The sequence below is a fragment of the Ascaphus truei genome, chromosome 11 (genome assembly GCF_040206685.1).
Source record: "Ascaphus truei isolate aAscTru1 chromosome 11, aAscTru1.hap1, whole genome shotgun sequence".
Classification (NCBI taxonomy): Eukaryota; Metazoa; Chordata; class Amphibia; order Anura; family Ascaphidae; genus Ascaphus; species Ascaphus truei.
In genome coordinates this window covers 43,311,868-43,339,721 of record NC_134493.1, presented here as the reverse complement: position 1 = coordinate 43,339,721, position 27,854 = coordinate 43,311,868, and the positions used below count along the sequence as shown (strand labels likewise).

The following is a 27,854-nucleotide window of genomic DNA, read 5'->3' as shown; positions in this document are numbered from 1 at the left end:
TTGTTTCCTCCCCTATGTACACCATGGTTACCCTGACGAGATAAGCCTGGAGGGATATCCACAATACACAGCTACTACCTGGGGTGGCAGCCCAATCTGCCAACTGCATACTTACCACTTACATCTTGTAAGTAGATAGACCGGCAGAGCCAAGATATTGTCATTATATTTTCATCATAGTCTCAACGTCTGCACTTAAATTTGCACTGTTTTCTGTTTTTTATTTCCCTATATTTTGCTCCTCCTGGATTGTTTGAAATACATCTTTCTACTTGGAACTCTGGAAACAGGTTCTACCAGAGGGTTTGAGCAGGGTTTATTATTTGAGCACCTATATTAATTTATATTACACTTGCACGTATCACTATTGTATTTATTTAAGTTGTTAGCGCCTTATATTCACTTATTCACAATATCTGTACATATGGGCAGAGCAGTGTGTGTATATCTGTTCGTATGGGCAGAGCGGTGTGTATATATCTGTACGTATGGGCAGAGCGGTGTGTGTATATCTGTACATATGGACAGAAACCTGTGTGTGTATATCTGTACGTATGGGCAGAGCGGTGTGTGTATATCTTTACGTATGGGCAGAGACGTGTGTATACCTGTACATCTGGGCAGAGCGGTGTGTGTATATCTGTACGAATGGGCAGAGAGGTGTGTGTATATCTGTATGTATGGGCAGAGAGGTGTGTGTATATCTGTACGTATGGGCAGAGCGGTGTGTGTATAGCTGTACGTATGGGCACAGAGGTGTGTGTATATCTGTACGTATGGGCAGAGCGGTGTGTGTATAGCTGTACGTATGGGCACAGAGGTGTGTGTATATCTGTACGTATGGGCACAGAAGTGTGTATATCTGTACGTATGAACAGAGAGGTGTGTTTTCCAAACGTATGGGCAGAGGTATGTCTGTCTATCTGTATATATGTGTGTGTATAAGCGTATCTGTATAAAGGTTTCAGCCTGTTTAACATGCTGCCTCTTCTGGGAAGAAGTCTGTTTTTTGTCACAGGGCACGTGAGATAATCCTTCAAGTTTTACGTAAATATTTCTCTGCAGCACATGCTATTGGATCTTGGCTTTGAAAAAACAGAATCGCACATTTTTTTTCTTCTGCTGCCGCGACCGTCCGATCAGCGAGGGTGAGTGTGGTACCCATTTAAAATCATTATCATAAATTTGGGGGGGGGGGGGGGTTGTGTGCGCGTGTATTTGTTTATAACTGTATTTGTTCGACCAGAGACTGCCCGGGACTGCCACAGAATGAGCCAATCGGTTTCATTCACCCGAGGGTTCCGCTTTGTGACTCTGGAGCCTCTATATGGAAAGTAATAAACCGTATAAACAGTATGTGCAGAGAAATATACATGAGCTGCCTGTACAACACATCCACTAGCACCATCACACAACACTTACCTGCTAGGGAGAGGTGTGCAACACAGAGACCACACAATCCCACACTCACACCCAATCCCAAAATTGCACCCAATCCCAAACTCACACCCAATCCCAAACTCACACACAATCCCACACTCACACCCAATGCCAAACTCACACCCAATGCCAAACTCACACCCAATGCCAAACTCACACCCAATGCCAAACTCACACACAATCCCACTCACACCCAATCCCAAACTTGCACCCAATCCCAAACTCACACACAATCCCACTCACACCCAATCCCAAACTTGCACCCAATCCCAAACACACACAATCCCACTCACACCCAATCCCAAACTCACACCCAATGCCAAACTCACACCCAGTCCCAAACTCACACCCAGTCCCAAACTCACACCCAGTCCCAAACTCACACCCAGTCCCAAACTCACACACAATCCCAAACTCACACACAATGTCAAACTCACATACAATGTCAAACTCACACCCAGTCCCAAACTCACACACAATCCCAAACTCACACACAGCAATGCCAAACTCACACACAATCCCAAACTCACATCCAATCCCAAACTCACACACAATTCCAAACTCACACACAATTCCAAACTCACACACAATTCCAAACTCACACACAATCCCAAACTCACACACAATCCCAAACTCACACACAGCAATGCCAAACTCACACCCAATCCCAAACTCACACCCAATCCCAAACTCACACACAGAAATCCCAAACTCACACACAGAAATCCCAAACTCGCACACAGCAATCCCAAACTCACACCCGATCCCAAACTCAAACCCAACCCCAAACTCACACCCAATCCCAAACTCGCACACAATCCCAAACTGCGGCGGCACAGTCTGTACACATATGCATCTTACCAAACTTGGCGCTTTGTCAATATGAAACAATAAACCGGTGAGATTGATCTCTCTGTGAGTGACACTCTGAGATTAGTCCCACCCGTGGCTCCTTTTCCTGACTGCCTCTTTTAATTGGTTGCGGTTGTTTGGATGCCAAAATCCTCATGATAAGCGGCTGTTGACTGCTATTGCAGCATGTATGTTGGTGCAGATAATTGGCTATTTAGAGCAGCTGATGAAAAACTCTGATATTCTTTTCTCGTGTATTTGTTTACCAGAGCACGGTGCTGGTTTATCTGTTGTTATCACAGGGGCCTCGTATCCCTGCAACTGCAGATGGGTGAAAACAGGCTCGGCAACGTCACGTCTTAACCTGTGGGGGCCATTTCTCCATTCGCACTGTTTTCTTTGTGTAATGAAATATTGCAGAAAGTATGAAGTAGTTTAATCAGTCTGGCACACGAGAGGTTAACATTGGATACAAATTGTCTTAAAAATACAAGAATAGTTGTTACCAGGCCTGTGGTTTATAGGACTGATATTATATAGAGATAAGGAGATCTGGTTTTGGAAGTGGGGGGAACATCGAAATATGGCAGTCGTGACACTAGAATAAATGTAAACCTTTTAGCTGCGTGTATTACATGTCACATGTCACGCTCTCACAAGCGTGCTGTTCATGACAGATGGTATATTGGGATGGAATGAGGGTATATATTAGCCATTTGAGGGACCTTTGCGGTAGGTGAAAAGCGTGTCCGCTAGATAGCTGTGTAACAACCCATGACACATGTACAAGTCACGTGCTCACAGATGAGCCGTGCGTGACAACTTGGACATGTGATGCTGTTACCATTGTGTGTATACCCTGCTGTACCCTTACTGTGATGGGCTATGTACGTGGTTGGTGTAATATCACAATGGGACAGCAATAATATCCATAGCAAGTCATTACCACATCTGTTATTACCTCCCACTCCCTGCACGTGGATCTGCAGAGGCTGTAATATTCCGGTGAAATGCGGAGTATCTGGTGAACCTCTGTAATATTCTTAGTGGTTGTTACAATAAATTTAACCTAAACCTTTCTATTCGAAGAAATCCCACCCAGTGTGGTGGGGACAAACACACAATGCAGTTTCAACACTTGGCTTTCTGGAGAACTCCTCCCAGGAGCTGAGCCTGGAAATCCTCAAATCTCCCCGAGTCACAGGATATCGAAAAATATAAAGGGAGCTTTGGCTCTCATGGTGCTTGCAATGCACAGGGAGACGGGCGAGCTGAGATCAGACAGCCAGGCTAGGCCCTAATGGGATTAAACAGCCAGAGTCGTTTATTTAAAAGCAGAAACAGAAAGCAAGCCAAAATAGAAGTGACTGACAGCGACATCCACCAAGGTCCTCTCCTACGTGACCGCTTTTAAAGGTAAGAATGGGGAATATCCGAGGAACCAACTCCTTTATCATTCGTTTTCTACTGCACACAAATTAGGGATCTCCTGGTGTCTGAACTTTTCATCTGTTACCCGCTATCAGGACACTTTAATAAACTGCTCCCACTGGTTGTAAGAAATATACAATGTAAATACAGGAAAATAGCATTTTTAGAACTCCCCCCAAAATATGGCGGAGGGGTAAAAAGGTCATAAAGGAAGGGTCTATATGCACGGGTCCAAAGAAAAAATATATAGATATACGTACACGGCTCTCCTTCTTAAACATGTCTCACGTCTCCTGCAGAACAATAGTCAGGAGTTTCTATCAAGTCCGACTCGGTGAAGGGAACATGATACACTGTGGACCCAGACACAGAAGCTTACACGTCATTCTAATGTGAGCAGGGCAGGCTGGCTCCTATCCTGGTGACAGCTTGTGATATCCCTATGCCTAAGATCAGGCCCGTCAAACTCGGCATAGTTTGGGAGACAATTTTTCATTCGGACTGCAAGACCCTGGCCACTTCATCAGCGGGGCGTAAGGGGGGATAAAAGGTACCTCTAACCTGCGGCGTAATGCACTAGGTGACTTTTATACACTAAATGAATAAAAAGAAAGTACCTTTATTTGTCAGCACTAAGGTTACGACGCTTGCAGCAATGTCACGTTACTTCTGCGGTGCTCTGATGTGATATGGGGCGGTGGGACAACCTGGGGGGTGATATGGGGCGGTGGGACAACCTGGGGGGTGATATGGGGCGGTGGGACAATCTAGGGGGTGATATGGGGTGGTGGAACAATCTGGGGGGTCACACAGACCCTCACCCAGACACTCTCGCACAGACACTCTCGCACAGACACTCTCGCACAGACACTCTCGCACAGACACTCTCGCACAGACACTCTCACACAGACACTCACACAGACTCTCGCACAGACACTCTCACACAGCCTCACCCAGACACTCACACAGACCATCTAGCACAGACACGCTCGCACAGACACTCTCGCACAGACCCTCACCCAGACGCTCTCACCCAGACGCTCTCGCACAGACGCTCTCGCACAGACGCTCTCGCACAGACGCTCTCGCACAGACGCTCTCGCACAGACGCTCTCGCACAGACGCTCTCGCACAGACGCTCTCGCACAGACGCTCTCACACAGACACTCTCACACAGACACTCTCACATAGACACTCTCACATAGACACTCTCACATAGACACTCTCACACAGACCCTCACCCAGACACTCTTGCACAGAAACTCTCACAGAGACACTCTCGCACAGACCGTCTCGCACAGACCGTCTCGCACAGACGCTCTCACCCAGACGCTCTCACCCAGACGCTCTCACCCAGACGATCTCACCCAGACGATCTCACCCAGACGATCTCACCCAGACGCTCTCACCCAGACGCTCTCACCCAGACACTCTCACACAGACACTCTCACACAGACACTCTCACACAGACACTCTCACACAGACACTCTCACACAGACCCTCATCCAGACACTCTCACACAGACCATCTCGCACAGACACTCTCACACAGACCGTCTCGCACAGACACTCTCACACAGACCCTCACCCAGACACTCTCACACAGACCCTCACCCAGACACTCTCACACAGACCGTCTCGCACAGACACTCTCACACAGACTCTCACACAGACACTCACACAGACACTCTCGCACAGACACTCTCACACAGACCGTCTCGCACAGACACTCTCGCACAGACACTCTCGCACAGACCCTCCCCCAGACACACTGAGTTTTACCGTGGGATAAACAAGTGAAAGTGCGTCTGAAATTTGGAGTCAAGATAAAGACTTCAGTAAGAACGTAATGTGCATACAGCGGGGGTGGCCACCAACAACGACTGAGCCACTGATTGAGCCACCTGTGCTGAAGCAGGGATAGCGTGAAAAGCCAACTTGTTGGGGGCCCTTAAGGACACCCCTGGCATACAGCGTTGTTCACTCAGAAGCTCCAAACCATGAGGGCCGCCTCTGCTTTATAATTTCCTGGTTACAGTGTAACGGGCGCCTGCCGGAGCGCGGCGCTGTGCTGTGCGTGCCATTTATTGACTAGAAGGATATTGTGATTCATACCCTGGCTCTGCTTGGCTGCAGTAAGTGCATACAGAATGTGAATCTGCTTCCTCTCGCCTTCAGCACAGAGCTGGTCCTACCCACATCATGCCTCATATTTATCCTGAGCCCCATATTATTATTACTACTGCTACCTGTAATTAGTAACATGTTGGAGCCCAGACGTGGGGGCAGGTCTCCTGTATCAGACAGTGTGTGGGGTGTTAGGGGGCAGCCTCGGACTCATGGATTGTGGGGTGACTTGCTGAAGGGGTAGATAGCTGCAGGTTCATTGGCTGCTTCGCTCTGCAGCTGTAATTCAGAGCCTCATCCTATAAAACCCAGTACTTCTTTTCCCTCGTGTCCACATTGGCACTCATTTGCATTACACAGCTCATGCAAACAAGAAGTAGCCATCATTAGGCTGGGGCTGACTGGTTTGCAGTAATAAGGTTTTTATAGGAAGCAACAGGGCTCCCTGTGTGAAACTCATTTTTAATGTGAACATTAAAGCTGGTGTCCCAGTCAAATTAAAGAAGATTCTTAATCAGCAGAATTTAGTTCCAGCCCCTCAGAATTGGAACAATGAACTCCCCCAAGATGCAGACTAGTACAGAGGGGCTCAACTCCAATCCTCAAGACCCCCCCCAACAGGTCAGGTTTTAAGGATATCCCAGCTTCAGCACAGGTGGCTCAGTCGAAGCAGTGCTGAAGCAGGGACTGATTGAGCCACCTGTACTGAAGCTGGGATATCCTTAAAACTTGACCTGTTGGGGGGGTCTTGAGGACTGGTTTTAAGGATATGCATCCTTCAGCACAGGTTTTAAGGATATCCCAGCTTCAGCCCAGCTTCGAAGACTGAGCCACTGATTGAGCCACCTGTGCTGAAGCAGGGATATCCTTAAAACATGACCTGTTTGTTAGGGGGGGTGGTCTTGAGGACTGGCATTGGGCACCCCTGGACTAATCGTTGCATCACAAGTACAGTACATTAAGGCCGAGATTATCCTGCCGGTGTACAAACCTGCACTGGAGTCATCGGGAGGTGACAGGGAGGTGTGGCGGAGGCGTTGCCATGATGTCACGTGAGCGGTTCACTCTCATTGGCTGAACCGTTCACGTGATGCGGCCGTCGTGCGGCAAGAACAATTTTAAATGTCTTTTAAAAAATAGCGCGCTGGGATGCGTTGGTCACGCGCACTATGTGCGCGCTCATTGGACAACATTAATTTGTTTTGGTGGTGCGCGGCGCCACTATAATTGCGGCCTCAGGCTGAGAGACTCCTATTGAACATACCAAAGTCGCAGGACAATGCTTTACTCTGGATACCAGACGTCACAAATATGGTTTACTGGTGAGCGCTTTCATACCTTCCTATAGACTAATAAATAACCGGATCAATAATTACACCAAGTGCACAATATACAAGGGCTATTTTGAAAGCCAATATCACCGAAACCTGTTCAGTTTGAAACATGAGCATTGCACGTTAATTTGCAACATGGTGAGAGTACTGTATGACCAAACAAAATAACAGAGAGGAAGTCTCTATAGAAAAACGCGGTATAAAAAAAGTATTAAAAAGGAATACATCAGCTCATTTAGATACAGAATCAGAATAATATTCCTCCTCACTGGGAAAAGATCCATCCAGCTTTTATTTACACACTGTTCCTGCCTGACAGTAACTACAGAGACAGATCATCAGGAAGCCTTAAACCAAAGACTGTGGTCAGCAGGAAGAAAACTGCAGCAATTCTAAATCTGATGGTACAGAGCTGCCCCTGTTGTGAGGAGTCTTATACTGGGGGCACAGGAGGGGTTATTTGGGGGTTGAGGGGGTAAGAGAAGCTGTGGGGTTTATTTGGGTTTTAGGCGATAGGAGGAGCTGTGGGGGTTATTTGGGGTTCAGGGGTAGGAGGAGCTGTGGGGATTATTTGGGGTTCAGCAAGTAGGAGATGCTGTGGGGATTATTTGGGGTTCAGTGGTTAGGTGGAGCTGTAGCCATTATTTGGGGTTCAGGGGTTGGGAGGAGCTGTGGGGATTATTTGGGGTTCAGTGGTTAGGTGCTGTGGGGGTTATTTGGGGTTCAGGGATAGGAGGAGCTATGGGAGTTATTTGGGTTTCAGTGGTTAGGAGGTTCTGTGGGGTTATTTGGGGTTCAGTGGTTAGCAGGAGCTTCGGGGGATATTTGGGGTTCAGTGGTTAGGAGGTGCTGAGGGGGTTATTTGCAGCTGCAGGATAATGGTATCTGACATGAGATGTGTGGGAGGAGAGGAGCAGGCGGGGCTGGGAGCTCTCTCTCTCTGCTCCTCTCTGACTGTCTCTGCTGTGTATGTTATTGTCTCTCGTGAGGGGGATTGTGCTGTCTCTCTGTGTAAAGCTGTCACTTATCCTGGTGCTGAGCTCGGACTGGTAAGAGATCTGTGTGTACATGAGCTGTCTGTCTCTGTGTATGTATGAGCTGTCTCTCTCTGGGCATAGGAGCTGTCTCTCTGTGCATAGGAGCTGTCTCTCTCTCTGTGTTTAGGAGCTATCTCTGTGAGTACGTAGGAACTGTATCTCTCCTCCCCCTCTCTCTCTCGCTGTATAGGAGCTGTCTCTCCTTGTGTGTATTGTGTATAGGAGCTGTCTCTCCTTGTGTGTATTGTGTATAGGAGCTGTCTCTCCGTGTGTGTGTGTGTGTGTGTGTGTGTGTGTGTGTGTGTGTGTGTGTGTGTGTGTGTGTGTGTGTGTGTGTGTGCGCGTGCTATCTCTCTGTGTGTATAGCAGCTGTCTCTCTGTGTGTGTATAGGAGCTATCTCTCTGTGTGTATATAGGAGCTGTCTCTCTGTGTGTATATAGGAGCTATCTCTCTGTGTGTATAGCAGCTGTCTCTGTGTGTGTATAGGAGCTATCTCTCTGTGTGTATAGGAGCTGTCTCTCTGTGTGTGTATAGGAGCTGTCTCTCTGTGTGTGTATAGGAGCTATCTCTCTGTGTGTATAGGAGCTGTCTCTCTGTGTGTGTATAGGAGCTGTCTCTCTGTGTGTGTATAGGAGCTGTCCCTGGTGCTGATTCCCTGTCAGTCTGCGGTAATGACTGTCTTGTCTCTGCCTTCTCTCTCCTCTCATCCACCCCACCACTTGCCCCCCCCCCTCCCCCCCGACTCTCAGGCCGGGTCTCCTCTCTCTCTGCTCGTGTTGTGTCCCTGGAATGGTGTCACTGAGCTACCTGGGGGGGTCCGGGACCGAGTCTGGGGCAGCAGTCTGCAGGTGAGTGGGGGGGGGGGAGGGGTTAAGAGGGAAAGACTGCAGGGCACCAAGAGGGGGTGGGCTGGAGGAGGGGGGAGCTACAGGACGGTCAGCAGATGGGGCAGAATACATCACAAGGATCCGGGAAATAAATCAGATGTATATATAAAATCTATCTTAAATTCATATTAATGTGATTAGTGATATTGCGCTCAGTTATATGAGCAGCAAGGGGTAGGGTGAATGGTATGTGTGTATATGTATACATACATACACACACACACACACACACAATGTGTGTGTGGGGGGGATTAGGGTTTGTGTGTGTGGGGAGGGCAGTGTATGTGGGGTGACAGTGTGACTGAGGGAGTGGCAATGTGTGTGGGGGGAGTGGCTGTGTTTTCTTAGGGAGGGGCTGTGTGTTGTGGGGGGAAGGACAGTGTGTTGGGGAGTAGTGTGTGTTGTGTATGTGTGTGTTTTGTGGGGGAGTAGTGTGTTTGTTGTGGGGGTGTAGTGTGTGTGTTGTGGAGGAGTAGTGTGTGTGATTGAGTAGTGTGTGTGTGTTGTGGGGGTGTAGTGTGTGTGTGTGTGTGTGTGTGTGTGTGTGTGTGTGTGTGTGTGTGTGTGTGTGTGTGTGGTGGAGGAGTAGTGTGTGTGTGATTGTGTATGTGTGTGTTTTGTGGGGGAGTAGTGTGTGTGTGTGTGTGTGTGTGTGTTGTGGGGTGTAGTGTGTGTGTGTGTATTGTGGAGGAGTAGTGTGTGTGTGATTGTGTATGTGTGTGTTTTGTGGGGGAGTAGTGTGTGTGTGTGTGTGTGTGTGTGTTTGTCAAATACAAAAGGGGGGAGTCCTCCAGCGCATGTACTCAGTCCATCGACCCACTAGGTAAATATGGGGAGAAAAATAGACAGAAATAAAGAGGTATTGGTATTGGCAATAGATACCTAAATTCACTTATTAAGGGGGAGGCACCAATATCCAATGTACCCGACCCTAGGCTAAAATGATAAGCTCTAAACAGTCTAATAACAATCTACATACAAAACTCCTTAAAAATCTCACCATAAAAAAGTATAAACTCATGGAGATAAAAACAATACAGCATATATATATATATACACACACACACACACACACACACACACACACACACACACACACACACACACACACACACACACACACACACATGCACTTACATGTATTAATCACGTTAAAGATGTGAAGTGAACTGCGACCAGCAGTCAGTGGAATGATGTGCTGATCCCACTGGAGATAGAGTGTGCACTTCCACAGCAGCCAATAAGAGATGCTTAAAAAAGATAGATAAAAAGGAACATGGCATAATACGTTTTAATAACAATAAATAAAACAAAATGGATGCACTCACAAACGTCTATTCACAAAGGCATGGGTGAGTAGCTTTCCACATGTGGTTAGTCCTCTCAGACCCAGTCTCCCGACGTCTGTCCCTTCGTTCTTCTGGGTTTTCTGGGGGTGTCCCTCGCAGTAGCTTCCTTGTCCCACTATGTCCGCTGCTTCTCGGTGGGCTTTTCCCTGCGTTCACGTGTGTGTGTTGTGGGGGAATAGTGTGTGTGTTGTGGGGAGTAGTGTGTGTGTGCGTGTGTGTTGTGGGGGAATAGTGTGTGTGTTGTGGAGAGTAGTGTGTGTGTGTGTGTTGTGGGGGAGTACTGTGTTTGTATATTGTGGTGTAGTGTGTAGTGTGTTGTGTGTTGTGGGGGGGGGCGACAGTGTGTGTGTGTGTGGGGGGGGGGGGGGGGCCTCGTGTTTTTCTGTTCTCTATGCTTCGTTATTTTGTTCTCTGTATAATAAAGTAAGTGAGAGCTCAGGATACCTTACTATTTACAGTATACATCAGATATCCAAAGCCTAAGCTCAGTGGTAGATCGTATTCATTACTTCGGGAAATCACTTCTTGCACGACATGGATGGGGTCCATTGTTTTGTATCCACTGCGAAATCCCACTTATTCTCTAGGCTGGACAAAGTCTAGTGTCTGTTGCAGCCAATTAGTGACGACTGTAGACGGATTGGTCTGTAGTTCTTCAGGTCTTTGCCTCTTTTCATGTGGATGAGGATAATTACGATGTTACTCCATTGCTCTGGGATTTTCCTGTTCTTCAAGCAGCATGTAAAGCATTTTGCAAGGTTTTTTTTCTACTTCCCCCAGCTTCTTTCAAGACTTCAGTTGTAATTCCACCTTCCCCGGGAGTCTTCCCATTCTTTATGGATTTTATTGCTTTTGTCACTTCTTCTGGATAGATGCGTGGTACCTCATTGGTAGTTTCTTCTCACTCTACCTCTGCTGGAGTATATATCCTGTGTTATATGTGATCTCATACTGTACAATTTCACATAGAAATCCTCAACTCTGTATGAGACCTGCACAGTCTTTTATTGTTGATCCATCATCATGTTTGAGTGCAATGATTTGCTTCTTGCCAACCATAACTCGCTGCTTCGTCTTCTTTAATCTTTTGTTATCTTTCATAGTCTTCCTCACCATATCACAGTTGCATGTTCTTACATCTTGAGTTGTACGTTTGTGGATCGTCTCGCACAGCTCTGCATATTCAGTTCTTGTTCTTGGGAATGCTTCTTTTCTTGTCGTCTCCTCATTAATTGTTTTGTCTCCTCAGCTATTTTCTTGTCCTGTTTTTTTTTGTTAGCGATTCCTCCAGTTTTTCCGGCACTTTCAACTAAAATCTTCATAAGATCTTAATAATCGCTTGTTAAAGGGTCTCCATGCATTTTGAGCAAGCTGCAATAATTTTTCAGTCCTGCTTGAAATTCTTTGCTGTTATTCTGGGGGTTATTTAGGCTTATAGTTTTTGGATTTAATAAATGTTCTTCTTTCCAACATAGCATTCAGATGTAATCTGCAGCGAACCAATCTGCGATCACTCCTTGTTTCAAAACTGTTAAGTAGAGATGGGTGAATTTTTGGGGGCGGATCTGGATCCGCAGTGGATCGGCAGTGGATCGGCCAGATCCGTTGGTCCACGGATTTTAGTGGTCCAATCTCAAAAAGGGCGATTTCGCATTTTGCGGATTTTCAAATGATTATTACCAATACACTCAGTAAATTCAGCAATCCATTGACGGATTTGTAGAATTCAATCCGCGGATTCAGCAATCCGGTGGCGGATTTTTAAGTATTTTTTAGTAGATTAGATTCTACAAATACGTCAGCGGATTGTATCCCAATGGTGGTTTTTGATTCATTTGCATGGATTAAAACCGATCGAATCCGTTTGCGTTTTTTACACTGCGAAACGGATTTTGGGAGGAAAATGCGAGAAAATCCAGAAAAACGATTTGGGCAGATTCACCCATCTCTACTGTTAAGGACAGTGCAGTCTTCAATCACGTGCTTCGTGTTAGGATAGAGTCACATTCATTCTGGACTCCATTGGGCCCACTCCATGTCCATTTTCTATTTGGATTCTTCTTGAAGAAGGAATTCATGATGTAGAAGTTTTCACATTCTGCAAATTCTACCAATCTGTCCCCACGTTCATTCCTGTTACCGTAACCACACTTACCAACTGATGGTTCATCCTTCTGGTTGGCATTGAAATCTCCCATAATGATCTTGAGATGATCCTTTCCTTTGTTGTTAAATTGCTTGATTTCATGCTAGAAGTCTTCCACTTCGTTGTCTCTGTGACTTGATGTTGGAGCATACACTAGGATTATTTGAAGCCTGTATCTCTTATGAATGATGGTTCTGGTTGCTCTTTCGCTTTGGTAAAACCATTTTGTAATAAAACGTTGGCAGTTTTGAAATGAAACTTCTTTAGCGGCATGAATGTAGTTGATTGGAGACGGAAGTCAGTGGTGACGGAAGTGATATCACTCCTGGAAGAAGAGGCTGTGAGTGTTGCCAGCTTCCATCAGGAGGAGTCAGCGCTGGACGGACGGTAGGATGGATACACACACATTTAAGTAAACCATAGAGAACAAATCTCAGGTATCAGTGCGTCTGAATAACGGATAACATCATCATATGAATAAAGTTCTCAACATGGACAAAGCACAGGTATCTGTAACACACCAGTTAGTTGAACTTAATGGATTTGATAGAATTCATTAAAATATGCCAATGTAGGGAGTATTACCCGAGTCAACAGCTGTTGTGTTAAAACAGTGATGACTCAGTAAACCCCTTGGGAAGGCAATAACCCTAGAGTGTATTGTCTTCACTGCAATCCTCATGAAAACAAGGAGATTTGTACTCACATTGCTGATATTTGTCGTCATTGCTGGTGTGTACCGTCCTTTGATGCGTGCATCCAGTCCAAATGTAAACAGAAAAGATTTGTGTGTGGAGAGGAAAAAACGGAGCACAGCGTGTACCGAAAAAGTCTGGGGCTAAGCGTGGGTGATAATACAATGAATGTTTATTGGAGGTGAAGAACATGGAGGAGTATGGCTATAACTCTAACACGTTTCACACTATGAATATCCCATTTCATCTTTTCAAGTTCATCTTCCAGTTCTTGCAGCGCTGTTTCACTGGAGAGAGTCCGGCAGTTGTAGGTAGCCAGGGACATTCCAGCCTCAGGAGAATGCAGGCCTTTGCTTTTTGGTGTGTTCCATATTTGGGGGTTGAGGCCTTACTTACCATGCCGGCCTCATTTAGCTATTTGCAAATACTTCTTCCACTTTATATATTGTTCAAGCTTTCATTGTATGTTTAAACCGTTCAGCATAAGTGCCACTGTACATCTTCCTGAACACCCGTTGCCACCTTCATGCCACTTTGAGGTAGTGAGATAGGGATTTGAGGGAAGGTGTGTGTGTATATGTGTGTGATATATATGTCCTCACATCACATTGTACAGCTCTGCAGAAAACTTCTCGTAATAAATAAATGGTGATGTTAATAATATTAATACGGCACGAGGCCAAGTGGCTCTGCAGATTCTAATGTTGGTTAAGAAGTTCTTTCCATTTGACAGAGATAAACATACTACAAGTTGAACTTGCCCTAAGGTGGACTTTTCAGGATCTTGTTACACAGACCCCTTCATGAACCTCGCAAGGGAAGTGGTTTGGGTTTCTGGTTGAGGTTCGATTGGAAATGGGACATTCTGTTTCTGACCTCAGTTAGATGATCCCTTTGCTGGTTTCCATCGTAATCCTAAATTCAGCGGTCCTCTGCCACCTGGTACATCCCACATGGCATTTCTAGTTTTGTGTTGATGCTGCAGGGCCAGCACAGAATGATGGTCACGTTGTGGCTGGTAATGTTATTTGTAGTATAACAATGAAGCAGGAAGGGGTCAATTATAGAAACGATAGCACATAACTGTTGTTTGATCATCGAATTAAGGGGGCGGCCAACTCCAGTCCTCAAGGGTCACCCTACAGGCCAGGTATTAGGGATATCCCTGCTTCAGCACAGGCGGCTCAGTCTGACTGAGCCACTGATTGAGTCACCTGTGCTGCAGCAGGGATATCCTGAAAACCTGACCTGTTGGTGGCCCTTGAGGACTAGAGTTGCCCGCCCCGGCTTTCATTCTAAACCGTAATAAATATATCTTTAAATCATAGAGCACTGGCACATCTATTGAACAATAAAGGATAACGACAGCATTAGATATTACAGATATGAAAACAAATACTAGTATGTGTGCACCTTATAGAAAGGCATACAATGCCACGATAAACTACAGACACCATCCACGGACCTGTTATTCTCTAACACAGAGCTGGCAGTTATAGTGTTTCATGGGTTTTCAGCTGGGCCTTTGCCTCAGAGGGACAGCAACAGAGACAAACCAGAGACGTTTATCTCCACTCCTGTTTAATGATTGGAACAGAGGCGCTCTGGGGGCTGGGGCTGCAAGAGAATCATTTTCTTTTAATCATCAGTCAAATTGGCAGCTCATTGGCTCACTATTAACGGAAATTGTTGAAGCTTCTATAAGAAAAACATATGTAAATATTCTGTGGGCCACTAAAATGGCTTCCACTATAATGTATTTCTTCGGTACTTAAAGTCTGTTTTCTCTATGTCCATATAAATAAACATTTACAGAGAATGAGTCAGGTGGTTTAAAGTGATTAACAAACCAATAATCAATAGAAATGATAGACAACCAAATGGAAAGAGGAAAGGAGAACAGGATGGGGTTTGGTAAAACAAGATGGTTTTTTTTAATGTGTTTGTAACATTTACAGCCTGAAGATACAGGGAGTCACAGGATACAAAAGGGTACACTAACAGGATATAGAAGAGTACACTAACAGGATATAGAAGAGTACACTAACAGGATATAGAAGGGTACACTAACAGGATATAGAAGGGTACACTAACAGAATACAGAAGGGTACACTAACAGGATATAGAAGGGTACACTAACAGGATATAGAAGGGTACACTAACAGGATATAGAAGGGTACACTAACAGGATATAGAAGGGTACACTAACAGAATACAGAAGGGTACACTAACAGGATACAGAAGGGTACACTAACAGAATACAGAAGGGTACAGTCACAGGATACAGAAGGGTACACTAACAGAATGCAGAAGGGTACACTAACAGGATATAGAAGGGTACACTAACAGAATGCAGAAGGGTACACTAACAGGATACAGAAGGTACACTAACAGAATACAGAAGGGTACACTAACAGGATACAGAAGGGTACACTAACAGAATACAGAAGGGTACACTAACAGAATACAGAAGGGTACACTAACAGAATGCAGAAGGGTACACTAACAGAATACAGAAGGTACACTAACAGAATGCAGAAGGGTACACTAACAGGATACAGAAGGGTACACTAACAGGATATAGAAGGGTACACTAACAGAATGCAGAAGGATACACTAACAGAATGCAGAAGGGTACACTAACAGAATACAGAAGGGTACACTAACAGAATGCAGAAGGGTACACTAACAGAATTCAGAAGGGTACACTAACAGGATATAGAAGGTACACTAACAGGATATAGAAGAGTACACTAACAGGATATAGAAGGTACACTAACAGAATACAGAAGGGTACACTAACAGGATACAGAAGGTACACTAACAGAATACAGAAGGGTATGTCCATATTGTATTGGGGGATTCTCACAGGTCAGTTGCTTTTTATCAGGGATAGTCTATGAATGAGATGATTTGACAGGTGTGCTCCTCTCCACAGGACGTGGTGAGACGTGGTGCTGACTGGAAGCCCCGGGATACAGGGTGAGTGGTGCAGGGTCAGGGTGTGGTGTCATGTCCTAGTTTACGGGTTTGTACTGGTCCATATGTGGCAAACGTTCAAACTGCCAGGACAATACTGACCACTGAATAACACACGAAAATGTGACACCCTCATTCTGAGTCTTTCCCATTCGATTTACATACAAAGGAATCACTTCCCTGAAGAGCTGACACTCTAGGATATGATGCCTGAGGTACGAGGTCCTTTAACCTCCTCCTCCCTGGTTGTACATTCCTCAGCTTTGAGAGAGAACGATGCGCTCAGTCAGGGGGGATCGTGTCAGGGAGGTGAGCCCCGCGGTGACTCCAGAGGGGAACGTGGTGATGAGCTTCAGCTTCGACAGTTATCAGCTGGAGGAAGAGGAGCTGCAGGCGAAGGGAGTCCTCACATTCATGGAGCCAGGTAAGGCAGGGAGTGTGTGCAGGGATCGCAAGGGCAGCCTGCAGGGAGGGAAGAATTGGAACCAAGGAGGAGAGTGGCTGGGACCTCTTGGAGAAAAAGTAGTGGATACATGACACAATATCCCAGCACAGATGGTAGGGACAGATGCAGTAACAGGACTCTGAAGGAGTAGCTCAGTGGTAATGTCCCCATCTTTGAAGTGGGTGAACGTGGTTTGCATCCTAGTGACCTTGGAAGTGATTTCCCTGTGCCTCACACACAACATTAGATTGCAAGCTCTGTGCAGCAGGGACTCCTTATGCTTACATAACTCTGTGTACACTGTGTGCTATAAACAAACATATACAGATACTGCTACTGCAAACTCATTGAGGGGATTGAGCAAAAGCTGCAGGGTCAGAGGCCTAGGGCAGGGGCGGCCAACTCCAGTCATCAAGGGCCACCAGCAGGTCAGGTTTTAAGGATTTCCCTGCTTCAGCACAGGTGGCTCACTCATAATGACTGCTCCACCTGTGCTGAAGCAGGGATATCCTTAAAATCCTGTTGGTGGGCCCTGAGGACAGGAGTTTGCCACCCCTGGCCTAGAATAAAAGTGTACAATCAAATGGGATCCGAGGTTTAAGTGTAAGAAGCATATGGGCAGATCTCATCCCAAACCCTCCCCACAGATCCCCAATGCTTGGAATTGGGGTGCCAGTAACCGGTCTGTTCTCCCTGCTTTTATGATACAGCCTGTGAAATCCCACAGCCCCAGGACCGATACCATGGGATATATTTTGCAATGCTGCTGGCGGGGGTAGGCTTCCTCCTTCCATATAACAGCTTCATCACAGACGTGGACTATCTGCACCAGAAATATCCAGGTATGTGCCAGCGCTGAACCACCGGGAATCCTTCCCTCACATCATTATCCCGGCAGCAAAAGGATGCAATGCCTTATACTGTATACTGGCCCAATACGGGAACTCGAAAAGAGGTGAATGCACAAAACTACGGGAACTCAAAAAGAGGTGAATGCACAAAACAATATAAGCTGGGGCTGGCACACGGGGGTCAACCTTTGTTTCAGGCGTGACAATAAACGGGCACACATTTTGTGCAGGCCACTGTCCTGCAGCCCCCCCCCCCCACTCCTCTCACTCAATCCCCCTCTCACTCAATTCTTCCCCCACTCCTCCTCTCACTCTATTCCCCCCCCACTTCTCTCACCCAATTCCCCCCCCCCACTCCTCCTCTCACTCAATCCCCCTCTCACTTAACTCCTTCCAATCAATTCCCCCTACCCCACTTCTCACTCAATTTCCCCCTCACTTCTCTCACCCAATCCCCCCCCCCCACTTCTCCTCTCACTCAACCCCCCCCCCCTATTCTTCCTCTCACTCAATCCCCTGTAAATTCTTCTGTATTTGGTACAATTTGCAAATTACCTGAAAATTGCAGTGAGCCATATAGGGATGCCAGGAGAACTGAAGGCTTTCTAGGAACTCCTTTTGAAAAAAACTGATCTACAGTATAGCATAAGCATAAGAACTGTACATGAATATATATGTGTGCATAAGCTTTCCATACCTCACAAATCTCTTCTTCATACACATAGAGGGTGTTCTTGTGGGTGCTTGTGCTGCTTGTCGTTTCCTGTTGCTGATAATAACACAATCTGTGGGTGCTCTTAGTTTGTTAGAACAAGCAGCTGGTTTTTCTCTGTACATAGAAGTGGATAAGCTTATGATGGGAGATGTTGTTGCTTGCAGGGACCTCTATTGTGTTTGATATGAGCCTGACGTACATCCTTGTGGCTCTTGCTGCTGTTATCCTTAATAACGCGCTGGTGGAGCTGCTGACCCTTCACACACGGATCACTGTGGGTGAGTCGGAGCGGGATTTCTGTGTGTCACTGGGGAAGATGACGTGTCCGAGCTATACCATTAACGGGAGGTGGGATTCTGCACTCCATGCAGTCACCACATCGCTGTACTGTATTTTACGAAGCATTTCATTTTGGGCTGTGTCTCAGGAGAATACATCCAAATTAAAGCAGCAGTTCAAGCAACCGGATTTTTATTTGTTTTTTCCCCTTTTATATGTGCATCAACACAATCCACACAATGATAAGTAATTAGCTGTTGCCGAACGATCCGTTCTCCTGTGATCGATCGGTGAAGATTCGGCTCGGGGGTTCACTAAATGGCTGTCAGTGCAGCAGAAGAGGACCAAAGATGCAAAGTTCTGTGGGGAAGATCATGTGACCAGGCAGTCACTAGATACAATTGGTGCCCTGCTAGAGAGAGGGCAGGGCTCAAAAACGGGTGTGCCACAGCCTGTTTCAGAAGAGGAAGATGTGACTTTGTAAATGGTTGCTATAGAACCAAAAAATGCTTGTTACATTATAATACATTAAATATGCAACTCAGAGTTGTTTTTCAAAAACAAATGTTACAAGTATTTTCTCATAGTACAGAAATTATTTATTTAAAAAAAAAACACATGTAGGATAGTGCTTGGTCTGCAGCTTTAAATGAATATTTTAGGTTAATCTCATTGTGATTCAGAACAAAGGATACCTTATATTCCTCTTCTCAGTTGCTTGAGGAGATTATCTGTGGTGGGAGAGTGTAAATAAATAGTATAATGTTCTGTGTTGGACACTCACAGCTTCCACTGCTGCTAGAATAAGAGTCTCTGCTTTGCTGTTCTCCGAACTCCCCTCTCTGTGACTCCCGGCAGGATACCTGTTTGCTCTCGGGCCTCTGCTCTTCGTTGGCATCTGTGATGTTTGGCTTGAACTCTTCTCCTTCAAACAGTCCTACGCCATTAACCTGGTGTCCGTGGGGGTGGTGGCCTTTGGCTGCACAGGTACGTCATCTTACCTGCATGATATAATGGAAGGGGTAAGGCTGCCCTAAGAACATCATTAGAGAGAGAGCGAGAGCGAGTGCGTGGTGTTGTCCTATATTATTGCAAAGTATATTACTGTAAAGAATACTTATGAGCACATGTATGTCTGGCGGGTCCCCAAACATGCCGGCCTGTGTGCATATTATTGTATTATTATGCGTAGGAGAAATATTACATGTAGAAAGAGTTTTGAGACTTTTTCGGCTTTTGTGAAGAGCGGCTGTATGAGTCATAAACTCCAGAAAGATAATTGTGTAGAGCATGAGTGAGCTGTGAGATGTATCTATATCTCTGTGCAGTCCGGTGCTATTCCAGGGTCTCTGAACATATAATAGAATTACAATTACACACAAGATAAAAGTGAGAAGCAAGATGCAAATAAGAAATGTTGCTTGTTGATGACACTGTAAGCATGTTGTTATTTTAAGACACATATGAAAGACATGTTCCTATATACGGGATATACAGGAGATGCTCCTATATACAGAACCTACAGAAGAGATGTTCCTATATATGGAACATACAGAAGAGATGTTCCTATATACGGAACATACAGAAGAGATGTTCCTATATATAGAACATACAGAAGAGATGTTCCTATATATGGAACATACAGAAGAGATGTTCCTATATATGGAACATACAGAAGAGATGTTCCTATATACGGAACATACAGAAGAGATGTTCCTATATATGGAACGTACAGAAGAGATGTTCCTATATATGGAACATACAGAAGAGATGTTCCTATATACGGGACATTCAGAAGAGATGTTCCTATATATGGAACATACAGAAGAGATGTTCCTATATACGGGACATTCAGAAGAGATGTTCCTATATATGAAACCTACAGAAGAGATGTTCCTTTATACAGGACATACAAAAAGCGATGTGTACATTGTACTTTTTGAAGACCTGACCTGCAGGATCTTTCTTTAATGGGGAGGATGTGCTTATAATGTACCTGCTTTCTGTTTATTTCCCATACCCCCTTAAGTGCAGCAATCCAGTTTCTATGGCTACACTGGGATGTTACCCAAACGTTACACCCAAGGGGTAATGACCGGGGAAAGTAAGTGTCACTTGAATGTTTCCTTTGTCTTTCATTCGATTGGTACATTCTCCATTTATTCTAACATACTGTATATAAACAGCTTTATTGTCTATTATTGATCAGTGTTTCTTCTAATTATATGTAGGCCTATTTGTGTAGATATTCTTTGTATTTTGTTATTTTCACATTCCAGTAATATTTTAAAAAATACATTAAAAAAAATAAATAAAAAAAGTGTTCTACAAGTACGGGTCTGGAATTATCCTTCTGCATTTCTTTTATACCACTGTGGTACGGGGTCAGGATTTTCTCAGGATTCACCGAGGTGGCATCTCGCTGACCCAGATACACTCACCCACGTCTCTCTCTGCAGTCACCGCTGGGGTGGTCATCTCCTTGAGCCAGATACACTCACCCACGTCTCTCTCTGCAGTCACCGCTGGGGTGGTCATCTCCTTGAGCCAGATACACTCACCCACGTCTCTCTCTGCAGTCACCGCTAGGGTGGTCATCTCCCCGAGCCAGATACACTCACCCACGTCTCTCTCTGCAGTCACCGCTGGGGTGGTCATCTCCCTGAGCCAGATACACTCACCCACGTCTCTCTCTGCAGTCACCGCTGGGGTGGTCATCTCCCTGAGCCAGATACACTCACCCACGTCTCTCTCTGCAGTCACCGCTGGGGTGGTAATCTCCCCGAGCCAGATACACTCACCCACGTCTCTCTCTGCTGTCACCGCTGGGGTGGTCATCTCCCCGAGCCAGATACACTCACCCACATCTCTCTCTGCAGTCACCGCTAGGGTCTCTCTGCAGTCACCGCTGGGGTGGTCATCTCCCTGAGCCAGATACACTCACCCACGTCTCTCTCTGCAGGCACCGCTGGGGTGGTCATCTCCCCGAGCCAGATACACTCACCCACGTCTCTCTCTACAGTCACCGCTAGGGTGGTCATCTCCCCGAGCCAGATACACTCACCCACGTCTCTCTCTGCAGGCACCACTGGGGTGGTCATCTCCCCGAGCCAGATACACTCACCCACATCGCTCTCTGCAGGCACCGCTGGGGTGGTCATCTCCCTGAGCCAGATACACTCACACACATCTCTCTCTACAGTCACCACTGGGGTGGTCATCTCCCTGAGCCAGATACACTCACCCACATCTCTCTCTACAGTCACCGCGGGGGTGGTCATCTCCCCGAGCCAGATACACTCACCCACGTCTCTCTCTGCAGGCACCGCTGGGGTGGTAATCTCCCCGAGCCAAATACACTCACCCACATCTCTCTCTACAGTCACCACTGGGGTGGTCATCTCCCCGAGCCAGATACACTCACCCACGTCTCTCTCTGCAGGCACCGCTGGGGTGGTCATCTCCCTGAGCCAGATACACTCACCCACATCTCTCTCTACAGTCACCGCTGGGGTGGTCATCTCCCCGAGCCAGATACACTCACCCACGTCTCTCTCTGCAGGCACCGCTGGGGTGGTCATCTCCCCGAGCCAGATACACTCACCCACGTTTCTCTCTACAGTCACCGCTGGGGTGGTCATCTCCCCGAGCCAGATACACTCACCCACGTCTCTCCCTGCAGGCACCGCTGGGGTGGTCATCTCCCTGAGCCGCATTTTCACAAAGCTGCTACTCCCGTCAGAGAAAGAGAGCACCGTCATCTTCTTCTTCATCTCTATCACCATGGAGCTCATGTGCTTCGTGCTTCACCTCCTGGTCAGGCGCACGCGCTTCGTCCAGTACCACACGGCCCGGACCCAGGACGGAGCCAAACGGGCTAAGGGGTCTCCACAGCAGAGCTTTGGCTACCGAGTGCATCACAATGCCGTGGCAGAGGAAGTAAGACTTGTAAGTTTGTATCAGTCCAGGGGAAATGATTCTTCACAAATACTGAACATTAGGGCCCTTCTGCTTTTAACAACCGTACTACGCATACACGTTACCTTTTCCACATGTCACATATATTATTTCATCTCACATTGCGCTGGGCAATATGTTGACGCCATAAAATAACAGGTAATGTTAATGTCAATCATATGCTGCTAGTTAATATACTAATATAGAGAAACTGTTGCACACCAAATATATGAAATAATATAAGATACAAATACTGGTGCTCCAGGTTCAGGATTCTCTGTGATAATCCAACATTCAACGAAAGGTGTAAAGAACGAGGCTCCACGGATTTTAAATACACTATTTATTGCCAACAAAATGACTTGACGTTTCGGCCACACATGGGCTTTCTCAAAAGCCATTCTGCTTTTGAGAAAGTATAGAACAAAAAACAAAAATGCCCAAAGCTACTTCCAATGTGACAAAAATACCTTTATATCTCTCGTAAAAAGGGTCATTTAGTTTAACTCTTTGGCCAAAGCGTCTTAAGCCTGCTGCCACTTACAAGGCATGACCGTAGCAGGTCCTAACACTCACCGGGGTTACAATTCTTATTTACCTGTATAATTACAGGAAGAATGATCACATTGGATCTGTCGCAAACCTGGCAAAATGAAACTGACCTGCCAACTTGGAAAGTGGGGTGGGGCGAGCGTGTTGGGAATCTGTGTATTTTGCTTTTGAGAAAGGCCACGTGTGGCCAAAACGTCAAGTCATTTTGTTGGCAATAAATAGTGTATTTAAAATCCGTGGAGCCCTGTTCTTTACACCTTTCGTTCTACTTAATATACAACATGCCTGGGGGGGGTGGGGGGAGGGATTAATTAGCCACTTTGCTATGCGCTCATTTGTCCTTTATCTCTCAGATGAATGTTCAGTATTTTTGTTTTAACGACCTGTGATTTGTTCCCCAACTTCCCGACGCGTTATGTCAATAGATCAGCTTAATAAATACTGTACGTCAGCGTTGTCTGCGAACGAGCTGTAGCGCGTTAATTAATGAGCAACACTGACTCTTTCCTGTTCTACTCCCGCGAAGGAGAACGGAGGCAACTCCCCACAGAACAGCCAGTGTCCAGACTCGGACCTAGCGGGCGGTGGCACCTACGTGAGGTTTGACAGTTCCGTGCCCAAAGTTAAGCGGAGTTGGCCAAGTTTCAGAGGTGGGTGACTCCGGAGTTTGTGCGCGCCCCAGAAAAGTCACTTTATTCACAGAATCATTCTATTGCCACAACACGCAAACTTGTATCGCATCATGAGAAGAGTTGTGCAACTTTTGCCACACACACGATTTTTCGTCCCTTTACATTTTGACTTTTGCACACAATTTTACAAAAACACGAACTGAGCGAATTTCCACCAGAATTATAATACTTGTTGTGAGATTTTTGCACACACAAAAAAAAATGCATATCCCTGCTTCAGCACAGGTGACTCAGTGGAAGACTGAGTCACTTCTTGAGCCATCTGTGCTGCAGCAGGAATATCCTTAAAACCTGACCTGTTGGGTGGTCTTCAGGACTGGAGTTGCGCACCCCTGGTTGAGATAATAGTGCGAGTCGTAACTCATTCTCAGGTGTAAAGTGGGGCCACACCTGTTCCCTTCACCATGTAGTTTGTCCTGTGCTTCCAATACCTCAAAGGTCTCTGCCCACGTGACATCCGTATATCAATCACCCGGCACTGTTATTTATAAAATGATATGTTGCCGTACTCCCGAATGGAGACAACGGTTTAGTAAAAAAACCCGCATTATATAAGTTATGGTGGGTAAAAAGTGACAAAAACCCTCCACCCTACAGCAAATAAAAATATCACTTGTGAGCACACTCGCACGTCTCAGACAGGTCTGCAACCCTGCCCTTCCCCATTATTTCTTCGCATACAGTGCATCCACTGCAGCCGGGGATTCTGGGTAATGACATGCAAATGAGCACAGTGTCACCTATTGCTGCATGTCCATTTTAACATGGGACCCTATAACCTTATCCCTGCCGCATTACACAGCTTTTCAGCACAGCCGGGGTTAAAGAGGTGCACGGCCTGCAGCCCTACTCACAGATAGTAAACCCCCCCACCAAAGTTCATGGCGTACCCCCATAGCAGGAACCCTCTCCCTAACGAGGAGTGATGGGTGAATTTGGATCCGCAGCAGATCGGAGGGTTCCGTTGGCCCGCGGATTTCTGCTGATCAATCTCAAAAAGGGCGATTTGCATTTTGCGGATTTTTTTAAAATGATTATTATTATCGCCAATACACTGCGCGGTTTCCGCGACTCATTGACGGATTTGTGGAATCCAATCGGATTAAAACCGACCAAATCCGTCCGTGAAATTTTGCACCGCAAAATGGAAGCGAGAAAATTGGGGAAACGGATTTGGCCGGATTGGCCCATCTCTACTAACGAGTTGCAATGTGCTTGTTCCCTGAGCTTTAGTAACACATGTAACACGGGTGCACACGCTGACTGCACGCTTCATGTATATTTAAGACATGATGCTGCATCGTTACATCGTGTCGCGGGTCATCTGGGCGTACATGCTCTCTATCGCGGTGACGTACTTCATCACGCTCTGCCTCTTCCCGGGGCTGGAGTCGGAGATTCGGAACTGCACGCTGGGGGAGTGGCTTCCCATCCTGATCATGGCCATATTTAACCTGTCCGACTTTGTGGGGAAGGTAAGACTGAGAGGCTGGGATACGAGCAACATCTGTCCCCAAGCACCCTGCAACCCTTATCTGCCCCACACTGTCAACACCCCACTATACTTTCCACACCCACTTTCACCACTGATATGCCCTCAGTTCTGCACCTCCACCAGTCTATCCTGCCCTCTTCCCCTCACCCACATACTTGGTCCTATAAGCACAGCCCCAAACCTACCCTACCTCCCACCTCTATTGTCCCACAAGCCCTTCATCTTACCAACCCACTACACATCCTACACGGCCTCCGCCCATGCCCAGTCCAGCTCCTCACCTGCCGCCTCTCTCCCTAGATCCTGGCAGCACTGCCCTATGACTGGCGTGGTTCCCATCTTCTCATCTGCTCCAGCGTCCGGGTGGTTTTTATCCCACTCTTTATAATGTGTGTGTACCCGAATGAGAAGCCAACTTTCAGCCACCCCGCCTGGCCCTGCATCTTCTCCCTGCTCATGGGCATCAGTAACGGCTACTTTGGCAGCGTGCCCATGATCCTGGCAGCGGGACAAGTGAACCCGGAGCAGCGTGAATTGGCAGGTACGATGATGAGGGGGCAGAGCTCCAGGAGCTGAACTCTCCAGCTGCACGTTGTCCGATTACTCTTATGGATAGTAGAGCAGAGAGAGTGTACTCAGCACTGTAAAGACGGTAATATAGGAGGATACAGTAGTTAACACATGTAATGAATGAGGAAAGTCACTGGTCAGCAGAGCTTACAATCTAAGCAGTGCAGAGGGGCATAAACGGACGGTCAGGAGAGTGAGTGGCTTTGTGGTACAGGTACTGATCTTAGAATTGGGAACATCTGCTGTCCACTGCCCACACAGAATGCCCCCGTCCTGAAACTAATCGCAAACTAATCGTGGGAGATTATGGCTGCCTGTTCCATAGCACTGCTCAGAAGCTGCAGCTCTGGAAGTGTAGAGAGATAACCATCCTCATTACACAATGCACCATGTTCTTTGGTTACATATCCCAAGCAGGTGAGCATTGCCCTTCTGATATATGACTCTTTCCTCCTCTCGCTCTGCAGGAAACACAATGACTGTGTCCTACATGACTGGACTGACCTTGGGCTCAGCCGTAGCGTACTCTGCGTACAGCCTGGCCAGTACGTCTCACACTATGTGCTTCCACACAGAGACCTACAACAGCTCCCTGCCCCCGGAATACTGAGCTCCGCCTCACCCCAGCGCTTTCCCACTAGAAACGCAGGGACTTTTGCTGACATTTTCATGATGAGCTCAGAGGAGCAAGAACCAAGTGCCAAAAAAAAAACCCTCCCCACTGCTAGTGACACCGATGCCCCCCCCCCCCCCCCCCCCAAGGAGGTGTCTGGATTGTGCCAAAAACTTTGACATGTTTCCAAAGCAGCGCGCACATATTACGCAGAGGTGCACATGTGAAGCCCTGAGCATCTCCCGCTGTGGCTTGATGAGAGATTCAAGTGTCTCCTATCTCCTGTCTCACAATGCATTGAAGGGATTTAACGCTGCTGGTCCAGCAGAGACCGATACTTAGTGCTCAGCTCTGGAGAGGCCCGTCAGGTGGCAGAGGAACAGGAGAATGAAACTTGGCAGGTCGGTCTGGAAGGAGCAGGGTGAACCTGTCCATGTGTGACATTGTCAGGCTGTGTATTAGGGACATGCACAGTACGGGACATGTCCTCCTCCCCATTTTAGAATACTAAACGTTCTGGTGGATCGGTGCAGGTGCTGATCTGTTTGCATTTGATTAGAATTCAATGGCCACATGAACTGGATATAACAAGCCAAACAATGAACTATAAAATACTACGTATGGTGGTAACGTCTCGATCTCATTCACGCTTTAAGCAGCACATCCCGCTGGGATAACACTGAATGCCACACAGGAGGAGGGCGAGTTCAGAGCTCGCAGGGTTTGCTCTTCCTGCACTGTGCTCTTTGTACCGTTTGTGCTTTTTGTTGGATGTGATCTCCTTTCTGTAACGTTGAACTTCAGCTGATAAAGTCTCCAGTCTTTGTGTCACCTTGATAAGTGTTGGTGTCTTTCATAATGTCTGCTTTGGTCCAGTATTTTACGTCCTTACAAACAGTCTTACTGCCCCAGCCTAGCTCACAGGATCCCTGCGCCTGTCCTGTGCAGATCTGTACAATGAATGTTATTTCTGAGTTAGGAAGGGCACAAATTCATACACCCAGGAAAGGTGCAGAGTATGGGGCTGCATCTGCATCTAACACATATTAGGGAACTCTGAATCACCCTCCTGCTTCCTAATACTTCATGTGACCCCAATGAGTTGTGTGTTATTGAGGGAGGAGGCAGGGAATCTTGAGGTGCATTATGGGACAAAAAGTGCTGCTGTGCTATTTAACCAGTTCATGGCTGGGGGACCTGGAACCCCCCCCCCCCCCCACACACACACACACACATTAATATGCTAAAGGCTACAGCCAAGCATTTCTAACTGCCCAAAGCACTTCCTCCTCAGATAATGCAGACGTGTTAAATACTTATTGCAATCTTCCATTGGCAGGCATAAGGTTCCATGTTAAATTGGATAAGTAAAAAGTGACACACTGTGTTCTCATATATATGTCATTAC

General features: G+C 46.6%; 1 protein-coding gene across 2 annotated transcripts; it reads left to right on the top strand.

Annotated features, from left to right (window-relative positions):
* Window positions 1–8,119: 8,119 nt before the first annotated feature.
* SLC29A4 (solute carrier family 29 member 4) lies at window positions 8,120–27,484 on the top strand. 2 transcript variants are annotated; one of them, XM_075565943.1, is made up of 13 exons: window positions 8,120–8,232; window positions 8,971–9,069; window positions 16,237–16,280; window positions 16,539–16,701; window positions 17,433–17,564; window positions 18,453–18,566; window positions 19,426–19,554; window positions 20,597–20,671; window positions 22,250–22,506; window positions 23,603–23,726; window positions 25,056–25,243; window positions 25,564–25,804; window positions 26,301–27,484. In XM_075565943.1, the coding sequence occupies exons 4-13, from the start codon at window positions 16,554–16,556 to the stop codon at window positions 26,441–26,443; spliced, it is 1,551 nt and encodes a 516-aa protein (XP_075422058.1). In that variant the 5' UTR covers window positions 8,120–8,232; window positions 8,971–9,069; window positions 16,237–16,280; window positions 16,539–16,553; the 3' UTR covers window positions 26,444–27,484. The 2 variants fall into 2 exon arrangements, with proteins under 2 accessions (XP_075422058.1, XP_075422057.1); XM_075565942.1 differs by having other exon boundaries at window positions 22,250–22,515; window positions 26,301–27,479.
* The last annotated feature ends 370 nt before the right edge of the window (window positions 27,485–27,854 follow it).